The sequence below is a fragment of the Uloborus diversus genome, chromosome 8 (genome assembly GCF_026930045.1).
Source record: "Uloborus diversus isolate 005 chromosome 8, Udiv.v.3.1, whole genome shotgun sequence".
NCBI classification, from domain to species: Eukaryota; Metazoa; Arthropoda; class Arachnida; order Araneae; family Uloboridae; genus Uloborus; species Uloborus diversus.
Genome location: NC_072738.1, coordinates 126,777,432 through 126,795,154, shown reverse-complemented (window position 1 = coordinate 126,795,154; position 17,723 = coordinate 126,777,432). Strand labels below are relative to the sequence as shown.

Below are 17,723 nucleotides of genomic sequence, written 5' to 3'. Positions count from 1 at the left end.
TTTGAGTGATCAGTTTTTTGTTGAGACAATAGTTCCTTTTCTTTATAGTACAAGGAAGTAAAAGGTGCTCCACCATACGTCTTCCGGGCAGTGTAAATTTTAAATCTGGAAGAATTTTCTGGATAATCTGAGTTTTCGGTAATCTGAGGTGAGGTGAGCCCCAATTACCTCGGATTTTTGAGACTCCACTGTATATATACTAAAACAAAAGTCAGAGATTATTTGCAGCGGCGTATACTTCGTGAATGAAGCCCAGTAGCTCAGTGGTAGTCCTTTGTGCTCCCAACCCACAGGCCCAGAGTTCTCTTCACAGGTTGAGCATGGTTGACTTAGCTATTCATCCCTTCAGTGGGTCGATAAGATGAGTACCAAGTGTACTTGGGAACCAAACACTGAGGGTTCTGGTTAGGCTAACCACGTAACCGGAATATCTGCCTTTCACCCCAGAGCCTCCCTGGTCAGGAAAACTGAGTTGGGCACAGTAGGCCTTGGCCCTCACTGGCTGTCGTGCCACAGGGTTTGGTTTGATTTACTTCGTGAATTTTGCTTTTTATTATTGCTACTATGCAATGTGTTGATTGATGTAATAAAAAAATCAGATTTTAACAAAAAATAGCTTTGTACATTCTTCCAATTGGTTTTGTATTGATGAGAAGAAAAAAACGAACAAATATTTCCAGATTCATAAAAATTAATTTCAGTTGTTTTGACATTTTCAAACACTTTTACGTTTAGTAAAATAGAAATAACATAGTACACAAAGCTGTCAGGTTAAATTAAATATTAAAGGTGTATAGAGTAAAGAATTCCTCATTTTAAGTGAAATAAATACCTTTGTGCATAAAATGTAAAATAAGAAATAACAATGTCAAATAGCACAAATCGCAGATTACTGCAGACACGCATTTCAGAGTTACAAGGAATGCCTTTCTCATTGCAAAAGAAATGAGCTCATGGATGAAATCTTTTCACCATAAGCTCATTTCCTTTGCATTAAAAAATGCGTTCCTTGTAACGCCGAAAACACGCTTGCAGTAATCTACAATTTGTGCTATTGACGTTGTTGTTTCTTATTTAACTCCTCATTTTACCTGAAATTCATCTAAACACAAGAGCCAAGTATCGTCACATATTGATTGTGCCACAGGAGCAATAGGATCATAATTCAAATTCTTTTTTCCAGGACTTAGCTTCAGAGTTCGTTTTTTGTATTCATGAATACCTATAAAAGTAAGCAAACTACACTATAGTTCTGATTGGAATGAGGATACGACAGTTAGAATTAAAGCCTTAAGTTATGTTGAATAAAGAGGATTTTCTATAAATTTGACAGTCAGTCAAATAGATCATTTGACGTTGATAAATTGAACAACATAAAAAAAATGTCAAAATGATCATTTTGAGGCTTTTTTTTGTGTTAAACTTCGGACTCGGCTGTCAAATAACCAAGACTGTAGATGTTTCAATACATTATTCAAGAAAAAGAAAGAAAACAGGAATTTTTTTCCTCTATTTACTTTCCCTTTTCTTTTGCTAGAAGTCCAGCGACTTAGTGTTTCTACGCCACAGAACTGGGATCGATTCCCAGGTGGGCATGGCCGACTCTTATATCTTCAAAAGGTTGACAAAATGAGTAATGGGCATGCATGGGAACTAAACGCTGGGGGTTTGCTGTTCAGCTTATTATCTCATTGGAAAACCTGTCTTTGCACCACAGATAGAGAAGATTGAGATAGGCACAGCAGACCCTGGCCTCCATGGGATATTGCACCATTTGAAAAGCAGGCAGCTTAAAAATACCACAGAAGTTGGAAACAATCATTTTGAAAATGTTTTAGATAAAATTAACACCTAAACCTCATAGGCAGTGCTGTAGTTGCAGAGGGAGGGAGGGTTGAGCCAGAGGGTTGTTCTCTATCGAAATGAATTAAGATTTTATAGTACAAATTAAGCAAAGGTTTGTAAGTATTTTTTTTCCAACTACAGCGCTGCTTACATGTAACAGTAGCAAAAAAGAAAGAAAAAAAAGGAAAATTTTCTTCATTTGGTCACCAATTCACTATTGAAATAGTTCCTGATTTTTTTACAACTTGCTTCAAAATACTTGTTTCTGTCTAAACTTTGGATAAAAATAACTTTATTTTCAAAAAATGCTTAGCAAACAACCAACTTGTTTTTAAAATGTGGTTCATGAAATGCAACTTTTATTTTGATTTAAGTTTCAACAGTGAATTTATGCAACTTTCATGAGGAATTTAGTAGTGAAATGTGACTAATGAATGATAATATTTTATACGTACTTTTTAAAGGGTAGAAATTTATGCGAGTTTAGCAGTAAAGGATGAGGAAGTGAAAAGTTGAATAGTTTGAATATTTTCCTTTTAAAGAAAAATAACTCACTAGGTTATTTACCATTTTAGTCAAAGAACTTACGATTATGGACATCTAGCATGAATGAATGAAAATGCGTCCGCTTTTTCTTTTCAGTCGGGCAACGTTCGAAAAACAAATCCATAAGCATTGTTTTCCCACAACCTTGAAAAAACATTTAATATAATAATATTGTAATAACTCTGACATTATTTTAAAAATACATAATATTAGGTGTAATGAGCACAAAATAAAAGCTTCATTCTTTTTCATTCTTAACTTTCACACATACTTTTATGTACAATAGATCTTCGTTCAACACAGAGTCATATAAGATGGATTCATATAACACAGCCCAAAATTTTGATTGAGTGTGTATGACATGCTAAAGAGCCTTGTACAACACAATAAATGAAGCAGACCGGTACTGTTTTTTTTTTTCAAATCATGTTTTAGCTTCAATAATTAATGTAACTTTTGACTGATAACACCAAATCACATGTACTTCTAAAATTATGTGGAAGCTTACATGCATCGCAGAGTTGGGTGGAAAAAAAAAAAATTTTTTTTTTTGGTTTAAACCAGTTTTTTTTGGTTTAAACCAGGTTTATTTGGAAAAACACTATTTGTAAGAAGATAAAATTTTATTTTTGGAAAGTCATGAATATTTAATTAATTAGTTGTTAATCTTACTAATATTATATATGCGAAAGTTTGTCTGTATGGATGTATGGATGGATGTTTGTTACTCTTTCACGCAAAAACTACTGAACGAATTTTGATGAAACTTTACAATAATATAGCTTATGCATCAGAATAACACATAGGGTAGTTTTCGTCCCGTTATGGGGGGCAAAACCCCCTTAGGGGGGCAATAAAACACAGATTTTGTATAAATTCTCTAATATTGGGATGAAAAAATACTTGCACATATTTACATTATATGTCCATCGAAAGCTCTGATTTTTCTGCTGAAGATGGCACCTGTTCGAAATTTCTAAGTAGAATAAAAAACGAGTAATGAGCTTTTTAGATCCATGTTCGAAGGCTTTCCTCAACTCAATACAGTATTTAGTGTATCATCTCAACTCCCTGTCGATAGCGACAATTGTTGTATTGTTGACTTTCTTAGCTTTTCGTGATTGTTCAAGGCTTTTCTCAATTCAAATCTTGAAGTAAGATTTTTGCACAAGATTGGCAAATACATGATTTGGCTGATGATTTTCCATTTAAACGGAACTTTAATGTAATTAATGGCTTTTATTATTATTTATGCTGATTGAACACTTACTCATTATCCAAACAACCAGCAGATCGCCAAAATTTTTGCAGAAATATTTCCGTAGCTGATGCATTTGGCAGTTTTTTCAACGTTGCTGTTTTTGAAGCCGAAGACTACGTCATAATGTTTCTCAGCTTTCACCATGTAAAAAAAATATCGCCAATCAAAGAATTTTCAAAAGACTTTTTTTACTGTGTTAAATAATCCAGCATCTAAATTAGGCAAATCCATAAACAGCACAAAAACTTCCATTAATTTTCCTTTTTGCACAATTTCAAACAATCACCAAATTTTATTACTTAGTTTGGTAACATTTCGGATGAAACTGTTTAGCGCCATTTTATGGTGACCAAAAATATCTCAGCATCTGGCGACGATATCTCTGTAACGAAAATTAATATCATATCGTTTTATAAAAGTAAGGAAAGAATGGGGGAGCATCATCGAAGGTACCCCGAAACGACTTTCGCAAATTCGGTAAAATCGCACCAAGAGCCCACAATGATTGAAATTTCCCGAAATAACTAAAGCAAGTATAAGGGGATTACGAGCGCAGCTACTTTTTTTTAATCACTTCGTACTTCATTAGCCATACAGAGAAGGTTTTAGACTCCATGTTAAAAAAAAAAGTATCAACAGATTAATCTTTTTAAACATGAGAAGATTAATTTCATGTTTTTTTTAATTTGTGTATGCTTAAATATAGTGCTTTCGTTTCTAAATCAATACTACTTTTTCTTTATACTTATTGCTATTTTAGTTTTATGGGTAAGGAAGAAACTCGATTTTTAATCACGTCAAAAAGATGTGTTTTAAATTTTTTCACTTAAAACAGAAAACAAAAGCAAGTAACGATTTTTTCTAATAATTATTACTGACCCAGGCAACGCCGGGTATTTTTGCTAGTGACTCATAAATGAGTTTCGCAGTATCCGTTGTAATTCCATAGTTGTTTCGACAAATGCAATAAAATCCACAAATAAGCTTCTCAATCTTACTCGAAAGAAAATAAATGTGCTTTTTTCTGTTGGAATTTAAAATCAATGACAACTCCAAGGTATTTCATTTCCTCGAAGCTTTCTATTGGGCAATTACCAAGTTTTAGATTCAAAAGTGCGTTGTTAAGTGTCCTCTTATGTACAATCATAGCTTTTGTTTTAATTGGATGAAACTCAAGCTTGAAAAGCCTTGACCACTCCACAGTAAAATCAAGTACATCTTGTGTTTAATATTCTCATTTGAACCTAATTACTTGATCATTAACTAAATTAAATAAAATCTTGTAATTTCATTTTTTCATTTCCTCATAAGTAGGGCGGGGCGATGTAGGAATTCCTCAGATATCCTAGTGATGCATTGTCAACTTTACATCGTGATGTTACAATGCATCAATGTAAGTTTTTTTTTTTTTTTTAAGAGCTTTACTTATAACTGCTTGTTTAAATTTGACATAATATATTTAATATGAAAAAATAAAAATTCGTCTGATGCTACAAATAGATTCTAACATCAGCAAGAATTTTTCAAAAAAAAAAAAAAAAAAAAAACAGCAGTGCAAGAGAGCAATGAATATTACTGACATGTGTTTTGAGATTACAATGAACCTATTTTTTCAATGCAAAAAAGATGTGAGCTTATGGAAAGTCTTATCTGCTTGCATTTAAGAAGGGGCTTCTCGAAACCCCAAAATACGATGCGTGTTTTGGTTAATGATTGATATGTATGATATGTGAATGAATGATAAACTTTGTTCATCAGTCAAGACTTTCAAAAATTGCATTTCATTGCAAGTTTTGAGAGAAATGTAGGTCTTGGTTTGCTAATGGTTCTCCCGCTCAGAACTAGAATTTTGGGAAGGAGAAATTTTTTATTTGCTGAATTATATTCCGAATTGTACGGAATCATAAATAGGGGTATGAACACAAAAACATGTATCTAATGAGAAGATACATTAAACATCATTATATTTTAAAACAGCAATTTCATAGTTGCCAAATTTACAAAAACATTGGGAAAAAAATTGTGGAAGAACACTTTATTAAGTCACAGTGACCTTTCGGGGTGCCCGTTTCCCCAGCATTTAGAAATAATTACGAGATTAAAACTGTAACGATTGTGCATCGGTGTCTAAACATTGTTGCTTGGATTTGTAGCTGGTGTGGTATTGATGCATCGGTTTAGAGAAAAATTCTAAACTGGTTTAATGATGTGGGGTATATACCGGTTTTTTGCTATGCATCGCCCAGCTCTACTCATAAGTAAAGATTTCTATAGGGGAAATGTAATTTGAAAATCTTTAACTACTAAAAAAGATCAATAAGTTTAATAAATAGACCTTGGTACAAATGAATAATCAAAGAAATAATTTACTGTGAGAGTTAAGAAATAATTAAACCAAGAATAAAATCTTGTAAATCAATTTTCTCATAATTATAGCTTTCTACGAAAAATATTTAAAAAAAAAAAAAATTAAAATCAAGTATAGAAAGTATTTTGTAATATCTACAAATGAATCACAAGTCTGATGTACATTTCATAATTTTAAAAATCAAAAAGACCAACACATATTTTGTTTAAAGACTAAAAAAAAAGTTATAGATCATCTAATAATTTAAGTAACGCATCATTGCTAAGACATACAAATAGGACAAATGGGCTTTAAGAAAACCATTACGTTTTTCATTCTAGACCTTATTTCTCCTCTTTTAATACGTTTAGGAATAAAATTTATTTTTAAAACAATCATTTTTAATTAAAAGCCTAAAAAGACAAGTTCTGAAGTTTTTTTCCATTCCTAATGTATTCCTTATTTTTTACAATACAAATCCAAATAATGAAACTATTCTTTTAACACATCTCAATAATAAAGACATAGTAATATTAAAAATTAATGTTCATTTATTCTTCTACCATTCATACCTCCTTCTTTTATTATATTGGGGTTAAAAAAGTTCTTTAAAAGGAAAAAAATTGACATTAAATTTCTTCATAAGAGCACACAAATACACGGATACTTTCTATTTTCAAAATTTTACATGTTTTATTTTCTTGCTCTGATTGCATCGCCTGTCGTGGATGCCAAAAAGTGAGCTAAGTTTTTCTCCCTCTCGTCATTGAAATATTCTACAGAGTTTAGATTTATATATACTACAGATTGCTTAAATGAGATACGATTTAAACCGTGGTTTAAACCAAACAACCCTGATGCATTGGTCACTACAACAGAAGGGTTGCAGTAATGGGACTTAGTTCACTGAAACATTGTTGGATTAGTGGTATGCTTTATCAGCAAAAATTTACTACATGGTCCTTGAGTAAAAGAAGGATGGAGACCTCTGCCAGGCTAATGAATGACTATGCTCTCTCTGACTGCTACTACATCAGACCTACCAACCTTATGAAATGAAAAAACAGGAGATTGGATCAAAGTTTCGAGAGAGATTTTAAATGACATTATCTGAGGAAAAAATACAGTTTTATCAAGCATGCTACTTCAAAATGCACAAATTAAATAATCTCTCAGAGTTCTAAGAAGTTCCTTGTAAAATAGCATGCAAGAGGGAGAAGCTTTATCAAATATTAACTTACTGCAAAAACACTAATGTAATTTATATTAGTGTCATTGCTACTAAGACACTTATGCCATCTTAACTATGAATTTAATTATGTTTATAAGTTAGAAAAAATATGTAATTCAAGTTGCAAAGCAAATTGCCAAATACACAAGAAAACAAAGTAAATACTCTAAAACCAAGTCATCAGAGTGAAGAGAATTTTACAGCAGTACATTTCGAGTGAACAATACACTTATATTTCAAACATAATTTTTTAGGAAGTGGGGGGGGGGGGGGGGGGGGGGGGGGGGGGGGGGGGGGGGGGGGGGGGGGGGGGGGGGGGGGGGGGGGGGGAGCTGGGAACAAGGGATGAGAAACACAAAACATACATATGATCTACTGTATAGAATAGTGATGCTGTCTGGTTTTGGAAGGGTCAAGAAGCTATGGAAGTGCCATCTAATGACGATTAGAAAAACAATTTTCCTTTTACGAATGAAAACCACAATTAATTAAGAAAAAATTATAAAATAAAAAAATCTGAAGAAAAATGGGAGAAACTGATACGTAACCCTTAAACCCGGAGAAATGTGCGAAAATGAGTCTCCCTTGGAAAACGGGAGAGTGGGTAGGTCTGGTAAATTCACTTTTATGATGGTCTACAGCAGTTTTCGCAGGTCTCCGACCAGTGGAACAACAATGATGAAGAAAGAGGGAAGCAAGAACTGAAATTCATTTCATATCCTCATATATGTAATAGCGAATCATAGAGTAACTCTGACGTCATCAACAATGAAACTCGTGCCACGGTATGATAATTTGATAATATTTTTTCGTAATGTTTAACATGCAGGGAAATGCTTTATTTTGACAAAGCTGAACTGGATCCAGTCACTTAACTGTTTGACAGGTAAGACAGTCATTTTAGGGGAATGAAGAAGCAAAAAAGTGGTTGAAAATTAATGCTGCCCACTAGAGTTTAGGGTTAATCCACTGGAGTTAGGTTAAAGATTTCAACCATCAAAATATCACCAAATAGGCAATTGCTTCGTTAAAATGTAGAAGAGTAGAAGCAATTTTCACCTAGTCATACCTTGATGGGCGACTTTCTAGTGCAAATAATAACTGTCAACAGTTATATTTTTACTTATCCCTACATAAAAAATTGCTATTAAAAATTACTCTTACCCACTGATCCATAAATATATAAGCCTTTTGGAACATCTACTTTCTTCTTTCCAAATAACTAAAAATATAAAAAGGATGTAAGCAAATTCACTATAACACGTATTATTCAAATCAACATAATAATTTATTTTATAGATTTGAAAAACTTTTCGAGATGATTTGCAATGATACATATATATTCTTAGACATTATATCCTTTACAATTAAACTAGAGATTTTAACTTGCCAGTTTCAAATGTAAAACTTCAGCCTCCATTAAAACTATAAATTAACACACCGCAGCTGAACTTGAGGCAGAATTGCAAACAAATAACAAACAGCTCAGTTATAACAATCAGAGATTGCAGCTTCGCTCCTGTTTTGTACTCATCGGTCTTGAATAGCTATAACCCAGCTGCAGGCAAATGGACAGGACAGGGCCCACTAAAATTTTTGAAGACCTGGGTACGAAATTTATTTGGTGCTCTCCCCCCACCCTGAGCTTATTTTATATGCAGAAGAAGTAAAATATCTTGATACTTGCATATTAACATATCTGCACTAAATTTGACGGTACCTTTTCTTCAAAAATTAGAAGTGACATCAGGGGTCTGGCCAGAGGATATTTGGGTCCGTTAACGGACCCTTCACAAAATTCGGATAAACAAGGACAGATCTTTCACAAATTGTTTATTGAAAGAGCAAATCTAAAAGCAAACTAGCGCATATTAAACCAATAATTTTTGGAACCTTTTTTAAAGTCAAATTAAAGGGATCAGCTTATACAAAATCTGCTAATTTTGCAAAGAAAAAAAAATCAGCACTCTTGTGATGCTCCTGCAAGCGATAAATAATTGCTACTGCCAAATAAATATAATGCTTGTTCTTTGTTTCTTGGAAAGAAATTAAAAGCTGAAAATAAGTTTAGTTTTGAAGAATTTTGTTAGTTTGTTTTATCACAGCTAATTAGCAGCGGTGTTGTTGTACACTTTTCTGAAAAGGCATTGGTAAGCACTTTTCTCCCTGCTCATGATTTAATAAACAATAATAATAATACTTTATATCAGCGAAATGAACTTAGAATTGCAAAGGGATAGTAAATATGAATGGTGGGGAAAAAATATGATCGCTTCAAATTATCACTATTCCCATTTAGCGTCTGGCATTAAACCTTTATAATGACTTGATTAGGTGGGGCGATGCCATGTTTAACTGTTATTTTGGGAGAAAATTATATGGGTTTGATTTTTTGATGCTAACAAGGATGATTAACTTTAAATAAACTCTTTTACTTGCTGTTTTTTTTCTTTAAATGTCTACATTTTGAAAAATGCAGTCTTTTAACATCCGATATGAGAATCATATTTTGTTCTTTTTTCAAGACAACTTCGCTTTATTAGGATGCAAATAAATGAAAAGTCTCTCTACTTTTGTTAGAACTCTCATTTCGAGTTTTTCAAGCAAAATTCCATTTTCTTTTACGAGTTAAAAATTAAAATGCTGAATCGATGGTTTATTTATTATTTTTTTGCTTCAACTGGGTCCACAAATATTAATGATACGTTTATCACAGGACTCTAAAATGCAATTTTAAAATAATTTTATCAAAAATATCTCTTTTACAAGTCGTTTTTATACTTTTGATACCCTTCACTTTGAGAATTGTGATATCTTTGCATCCGCTATGGGAATCCGATTTTTTGAATTTTTGATGTTAGTACACTTTGTCAAGAGGTAAACAAAATCTCTTTTTATTTTTGTTAAAATCACGGAGTTTATAAGTTTTAAACGAAATTCTGTGCTTTTTAAGAGTGTCTTGGGTCAAAAAGTTAAATGTTGAACCCTTGTCTGAATTTTATTTATTTTTTGTTACAATTATTTTAAATGCTGTACAGAAATAGTATGTAGAATGGTAGATAAATATTACTGCTTGAGAGCGCAATGCCACCATCCCCCCTCCTCGCCAAATACTGGAAAAACATCCCAGAATGATATTCTCAACATAGAAGAGGAAAACACTCAACTTTAAGTTTAAATGATGTAGTTTGTGCTCTCTCAAAATTCTAAAATTTTGTTTTAACAAAAAAAAAAAATTTTTTTTTCCGCAAAATTATTTCATTTTCACAAAATTAATTCACTTTTCACAAAATTATTTGATTTTTTACAAAAAACGGACCCTGTGAAAAATCCTGGACAGACCCCTGGACATAGTATTATGATAACTAAACATAATAATGTAAGATGTCGTCAAACTTTGCCCATTGGAAAAAAAACATTAATATTAAAATTATCTATGGCATAACTTTAAAAATTGTTGTAAATATAGAACGAACTTGGAGTGGTTTTGGGATTTGGGAAAGAGATTAAATTTTTACAGGGATTTTTTTTTCTAGATTACATCTTGCTATAGTGCAATATGGAATAAGTCCAAAATCAAAATTTTACTTGCAGATTTGGTGCCCCCTTCCCAAATGTTGGTGCCCTGGGCCTGTGACCCATGCCTTAATCTGACCCTGCATAGAAGCTGAGTATATATTCACAGGGACAGCTAAAAATATTTTATCACACCAGCAAGAGGCCTACAAATATGGCATGGTTCCACCTTATGAGGTGACTTTTAAAAGTGTTAGGAATAAGAATACATATCAGAATCATGTAATGTATCAGAGTAAAAAAAAAATTAAGAAATACTATACATTGATGCCAGCATATTCTAGAGAATCCATAAAATATGGCAAAGAAAATGTTTTTCATAAGACAAAATTAATTGCATTTTAAAGTTACTTTGACAGATGTATCTTTTGGGCGAATTGTGAGCCTCAATCATGCTGAAACAGGATAAAAAAGGTTTGATACGATTCTCAAGGCCTCAATTTTGGGGGACAGGCTTGGAAATCTAGGTCTCAAAGCAAAATGTATGGTCAGAAAATGCGGCTAATGACCACTTATTTCTAACACTGTTTTGAAATTATTTTAAATTGAATGACGAGTTAAATAATTTTTACTTTTTATCAAAGTTTTAATTTTGATTTAATTAGCATTAAAAGTAACCAGAAACGGACAGGGCTTCAAAAGTCTTACGGTGAGCACAGCGGTGCTTTAAACTTAAATTTTTGGAAAGGGCAAAATTCTCAATTCATCGCATGAAAATGAATTTTATCAAATGATAGAATATGACACACCTATAGCTAATAACAAAAAATGACAAGACATAATTTTTTTTTAATGCAATACTCCACCTAAATTTTCTGAATTTCAGACAAAATTTGCCAAATGAGGACACATTTTTAGAAGTCACAGTGAACTTCATGCCCATCTCATTGATATGCCTATTGGTGAGCACTAAATGCTAATTCAAGGTAAGCAGGGAACGTGAATGTAACTGGATAAAAAAAAAATGCTAGTTTGTTGTCCACAAATTTATTTTTTGATAATTAATATATAAAGAATCTGCACCATCAGGGTTTGTTGATTTAAATCATAATTACAAATACAAATGTGACGACCAGCAACAGGCTCTGGGCCTAGCTAGGCTGGTCCTAGTCAATTAATTAGTCCCCAATGAAGATCAATGGCCCTCTTAAAGCTATCCACACCCTTGTTCATTACCGCCTCTTTTGGTAAGGTATTCCAAGTGCCCACAACCTACTAAAGCAGTAGTTTTTCCTAATTTCCAAGTTAGCCTGAGATTTAAATAGCTTAAAACAATGATCCCTCGTCCTGCTTTCCTCGCAAAAATTTAATCCATTTACATCTTTCATTTTGATAAATTTAAATAACTGAATCATGTCCCCTCTGATCCTCCTTTGCTCCAGGCTATACATGTTAAGCCTATTAAGTCTGGTATCATAATCTAAATCTGAGAGTCCCCTTACTAATCTAGTTACCCTTCTTTGAACCCTTTCCAGTACAAAAATATTTTTCTTCAGATAAGGTGACCAAAACTGAACAGCGTACTCTAAATGAGGTCTTACTAAACTCCTATATAAAGGCATTAAATTTATGATTTAAATCAAGTGATTTTTTAAAAAGAAATCATTGATTTAAATCAGTTGAGAAGAATCAAGTGATTTTTTTTAACAAGCTCATTAATACCAGTTGATTTTATTTTTATAAATTGATTTTGAATTTTTAGAATGTGTTGCTGCAAATTTAACTACACTGTGTTACACAATCTCAACTTCAACAGGCAAAACTACATTGATCTCTCTTTCTGTGTGTGTAACAGATTATTAGTCTTGCAATATTGCTTTTACTCCATAATTACAGTTCAGAACAAAATGAAAATTTGCAGATTTTCTTATGCACCATGACTAATATAGTTAAGAAAAAGTACTTGTTCAATTTATTATTTTACACTAAAAACGCACATGATGAAACCTTATCTTTAAGCAAAGCAGAAAACAAAATCACATCTCTTCAAAGTATTATAACGTACGTGAAATACACCGCCAGCTCAGTCATTTCCAGCCGAGGACTGCAGTTTCGTGCTTATTAGCACTCATCAGCCCGGCATAGGAAAGTGACTGAGAACGGATACGGATCATGATTTTTCTTCGGTGGAGAGCGTGAGCTCTTTTGCCGGGTGTAAGGGTATAGGGTCATAGCATGGAACAGATCATTGATGGTATGAGGGGGAGGAGGAAAATATATAAAAAGGAATCTTTTCAGGGCCACTTGTGTATATACAATATTTACAAGCACATGTGAAATAATTGACAAGTATGAAGAACGAAGGATAAATATAAGTGGATAAATAAGGACTATTTACAATATGTACAGCGAAAATCCAATGGAAGATCAGTGCGGGTAAGGCCTGTCCTACCCGCAAGGAGAGTTCGGGAGCCGAACCATCTGCCGGAATGGCAGAAAAGAGATTTAGCCGTCGGAGACGGCAGGGGGAATGCGCCTGGGGCGCTTTTTCCCCTTGAGTTGGTAAGTAATAAACATTGTGTCCGAAGGGAAGCCTGTGTTTCCCTTATTATATGTGTATTGTATTTGATCATGTATCAGTTCGTTGGGGTGGTAGGTGAGTCGAGTGAAGAAATTTGTTGCCATGTTAATAATGAAATCTGTTAGATACACAATGTGGGAATCATTATGGATCGTATCATTGGAGACAAACCAAGGGGCATTAAAGACCTTTCTCAGTATTTTGTTTTGGATGACTTGGAGCCCCATCATGTTGGTTTTTGCAGCATGACCCCATACCGGGATGCTGCAAACCATTGCTGGGCGGATGATTGTAGTATATATAGCGAGTTTGTTCTTGGTGCTTAATGAGTTGGTCTTGCTTAATAGACCGTACATGTAGCCAATTTTTGTTTTAGCTTTTTTAATGGTTTCACGAATGTGATATTTGAATGTGAGTTTTCTGCCTAAGCTCACGCCCAAGTACTTTACATATTTAGAGTACTTGATGTTTTCGTTGTTGACAGAGAGGGGTTTGGGAGCATTATTGAGGTCATTTTTGGAGAAATAAATAGCCTGTGTTTTACTAGGATTGATAGCAATTCTCCATTTGTTGAGGTAAGACGTGACATTATTTACGTATTTTTGTAATCTTAACTGGGCAAAGTTCCTATTCCAGTCACTAGCCATGAGACTGGTGTCATCTGCAAATAAGCAAGTTAAGTGTGGATCAATATTGGGGAAATCACTAATATAAATGTTATACAATGTTGGGCCAATCGCAGAGCCCTGGGGCACGCCGGCCAAGATGTTGTGTTTGCTGGAGAGATAATCACCAATGCGCACTTGAAACGTGCGTTTGTGGAGATAGTGGTGAATAATTTGGATTATGTAACTGGGGAAATTTAGTTTAATGAGTTTGTATATAAGACCTTCGTGCCATACGCGATCGAAGGCCTTACTGATATCAAAGAAAATGCCGATGGTGATTTTTCCGTCTTGCATATTTTTTGTGATGTAGTTAACCATCCTAAGTAATTGGTGGGTAGTGGCATGAGCTTCTTTAAACCCAAATTGAAAATTAGGAATCAGTTGGTGCTGAGTAATGTGGTTTTTTATCTGATTTAGGATAATCCGCTCAGTGAGCTTAGAAAGGGAGCTGAGGAGGCTGATAGGCCTGTAGTTGATAGGCTGTGAGAGGTCAGCATTTGGTTTGGGGATTGGGATTACGATCGCATTTTTCCAGAGAGTGGGAAAGTAGCCGTAAGCCATTATCTTATTAATAATTTTAGTGATTGTAAAGATGGAGCTGAGTGGGAGATGTTTTAAGTGAATGTTCTTGATGTTGTCCTCTCCACCCGCTTTTCTTTCTTTTAGTTTTTTGATCTCAATCATTATCTCAAGTGAGGAGACAGCAGGAAGGGGGGTGGAGGGAGAGGGGTGAGTGAAGAAGTCACTGACCTCCTTGTTAACAACAGAGATAGTTTGGTCATCATAGGCGTCAGCATTTAGCTGAAAGTTATCCTCGAGAGCTCCAGCAAGTACACTGGTCTTATCATTGACTGAGTAGACCAGGTCCCCTTGTTTGTTGCGGAGAGAGGGAATAGGCTGAGTCTTTTTGGAAAATTTGCGAACCAGTGTGTAGAAAGCTTTTGAATTGTTTTCAAGAGACTCAAGGTAATTGTTGAATGTCTTGGACTTGTGGTCCGAAATGAGTTTTTTGATGTTATTTGTAATACTATTTAGTGTATTTTTCAAGCTAGGGTCTCTGGTGAGGGAAAGTGACTGAGCTGGAGATGGAAAACCTCTTAAGGAAGCCAAGTGTGCAAAACAAACTGGTAGCTAATATAGAATTAGCTGGCGGTGTATTTCACGTATTTCTGCTTTAGCCCTGGCTAATGGACGGTAATTTACTGAATATATTATAACGTATTTTAATAATCTTAAATTTTTTTTGAATAGTTAGAGAACTTATCCTAATTTTAAAAGTAAGCTGAATGAATTCATCTATTGTATGAAACATATTTTGTTAATAATATGTTTCATACAATAGATGAATGAATCCATCTATTGTATGAAACATATTATGTTAATAAATGTAAAGTAATTAATGTCTACAAAGTTTTAAAGATTTAAAAAAAAACTGATTTAAATAAATTAATCTCATTTAAATTAAAAAATCAAACTCTGCACTCCATACAAAGTGGGGGAAAAAAGGGGAGAGATTTAAAAATAACTGTGTGCACACTAATTTTAAATCAAAATAAATAAAAAATAAAAATTTAAATTAGTCATAAATTTCAACAATTTACACATAAATTTCAATTGTATATATTCAAGAGATGTATAAAACAAACCTTAGAAAATACGTTTGGTTTGGTTACAACGTAAGAGCTTGATTGTTCTTTCAAGTCATCTAGGATCTCGATAAGTTTCAATTGACTTTTATCAAGAGTGAATTCTCCATCACGAATTTTATTCCAATAGGACTCTAAAACACTTCCTATTTAAAAGGATAAAACAGATAATTTAAAAAAAAAGATACATACCTTGTAGAACAATTTAATTAGTATAGCAAATGTAAAGCTTAAACTTCATAAGAAGGCAAACATTTTTCCTACATTAGGGGGAGTAGGGGTTTGTTAGATCAGTCTCAGTAATTTTAATACTATTTTAAAAAAATATATGTTAAGAAAAAATAATAATCATAATTAAAAGCCTCTAGTAAAAAAAACAAGTTCTGAAGTCTTTTCCAATCCTAACGCATTTCTTATTTTGGACAATACAAATCCAATCAATAAAAATATTCTCTGAACATATTTCAAATAATAAAGACTGTCATAAAAATTAATGTTTATTGATTCTTCTACCATTTATACAGGGGACTTGTAAGGTAGTAAAATGACGTTTTGGCTTAAAAATGTTTTTTGATCTATTTTGAAATGTAAAAGAGAAAGAAAAATAAATTAAGACAACAAACCACTTGAAATTTTTCTCCACAGAATTTTAGAAAAACTTGGTTTGCCTTGTATATTTATTTAAATAATATGAAAAGTTGCATTGATTAAAAGAAAAAGAAAGAAAAATGCTATTTAACAAATTTGAATTATGTTAAAAAATAAAAGTTTGCAAATTTATTAGTTGGTATTTTATTTCTAAAACTTTGCTGGTTACTTTACATTTGTTGGATTTTACATTTTCTAATACAGTATAACTTCGATTTAACGACACCCAACAAAAAGATTTCCCACAGGTTCACTGGTCCGGATTTGACTGCATTAAATGTGTATGCTCTTTGATTTAACGATAACTTTTTCCAGTTCCTTGAAAATCATTAAATTGAGGTTATACTGTAATATGAAAAATTTATGAAAACATTTGGGGGAAAATGATTCATTTTTCAAAAAAACTATTGAAAAAAAAAAAAAAAAAAAAAACACAAAACATTTGGTTTAAACCAAGCAACGTTGTGTGATCAACAAACAGTCCAAGGTTGAAACTTTTTTTTTTAAATGGTTTTCATGAAGAATGGAGCAATAAATGAATTTTTCTCTGAAAGCAAGTTCTTTTGGTTCATAATTATTTGCAGTTTCTTTATTTTTTGTAGCAAAAAGAAAAAACTTATGACAGCATTTTTCTTCAAGTCCTGGGGGATGTTGATGCGTTTTTAGAAAACGCACAAAAATAAAACTGATTGAAGAAATAGAAAAGCAATATTCTAGTAATGGTGACAGTGAAGTTTGAGGAAAACCCATGCTGTGTTGAAGCAGATGGTTCTGGCATACATAGTGCACAAGTAGAAGTTGCTCAATTTAATATTGAACTTTAACATTAGAAAGACGGAGGGGGCCTGCGTGACCTCTCGCATAGTTTGTTGTTCAATAAGTCGATTAATATCTAACGGAGCTTAATGGAACTTAGACTTTTCATTATATGTCACTATTTCAATGATTGTTTAATCATTTAATAGTTTGCCTCATAATACAACACCAGGGTTGTCAAGCTTGGAGAAACAATTTCAGGAGCATCTGTGGTAATTTTGAGGAGCATTTTGAAATTTTGTGGAGCAACTCAGTATTTTGTATAAAAATCAATAAAAAAAATGTTTTTGAGCTTTGATAATCATTTTAAGTACTAGAATAAGAATAATTATTTTTAAATTAGTAACACTTTTTAACCTTATAACTTAACATTACGTCATGCACTTTAATGCTATGTTATGCTTTGAGTATAAGGATTTAATTTTGATATTTACATGCCTAATAAACTGGTAAAATATAGTAAAAATAAATTAAATGGTGAGCCTGGTCAGGATAAAGTCAAAACGGGAAATGGAGAGTAAAATAACTTTTTTGCGGCGCTGCAGAGTTTCGCAATTTTTGGGAAGCAACTCTGCAAAATGAGGAGCAGTTGGCAACCCTGGTATACGATTCTTTATA

General features: G+C 33.0%; 2 protein-coding genes across 3 annotated transcripts in view; one reads left to right on the top strand and one right to left on the bottom strand.

Annotated features, from left to right (window-relative positions):
* The window catches only part of LOC129227412 (FERM domain-containing protein 4A-like), a 496,557-nt gene that overhangs the window by 227,919 nt on the left and 250,915 nt on the right, over positions 1–17,723 (top strand). The gene's annotated exons all lie outside the window — the stretch shown is intronic.
* Positions 1–17,723, bottom strand: part of LOC129227414 (AFG1-like ATPase) — a 38,157-nt gene that overhangs the window by 17,971 nt on the left and 2,463 nt on the right. Inside the window, exons 2-5 of the mRNA XM_054861968.1 lie at positions 15,642–15,787; positions 8,395–8,452; positions 2,434–2,535; positions 1,092–1,222 (exon numbers count right to left, since the gene is read on the bottom strand). Of these exons, the coding sequence (XP_054717943.1) occupies positions 1,092–1,222; positions 2,434–2,535; positions 8,395–8,452; positions 15,642–15,787 (437 nt within the window). The remainder of the gene's footprint in view (positions 1–1,091; positions 1,223–2,433; positions 2,536–8,394; positions 8,453–15,641; positions 15,788–17,723) is intronic.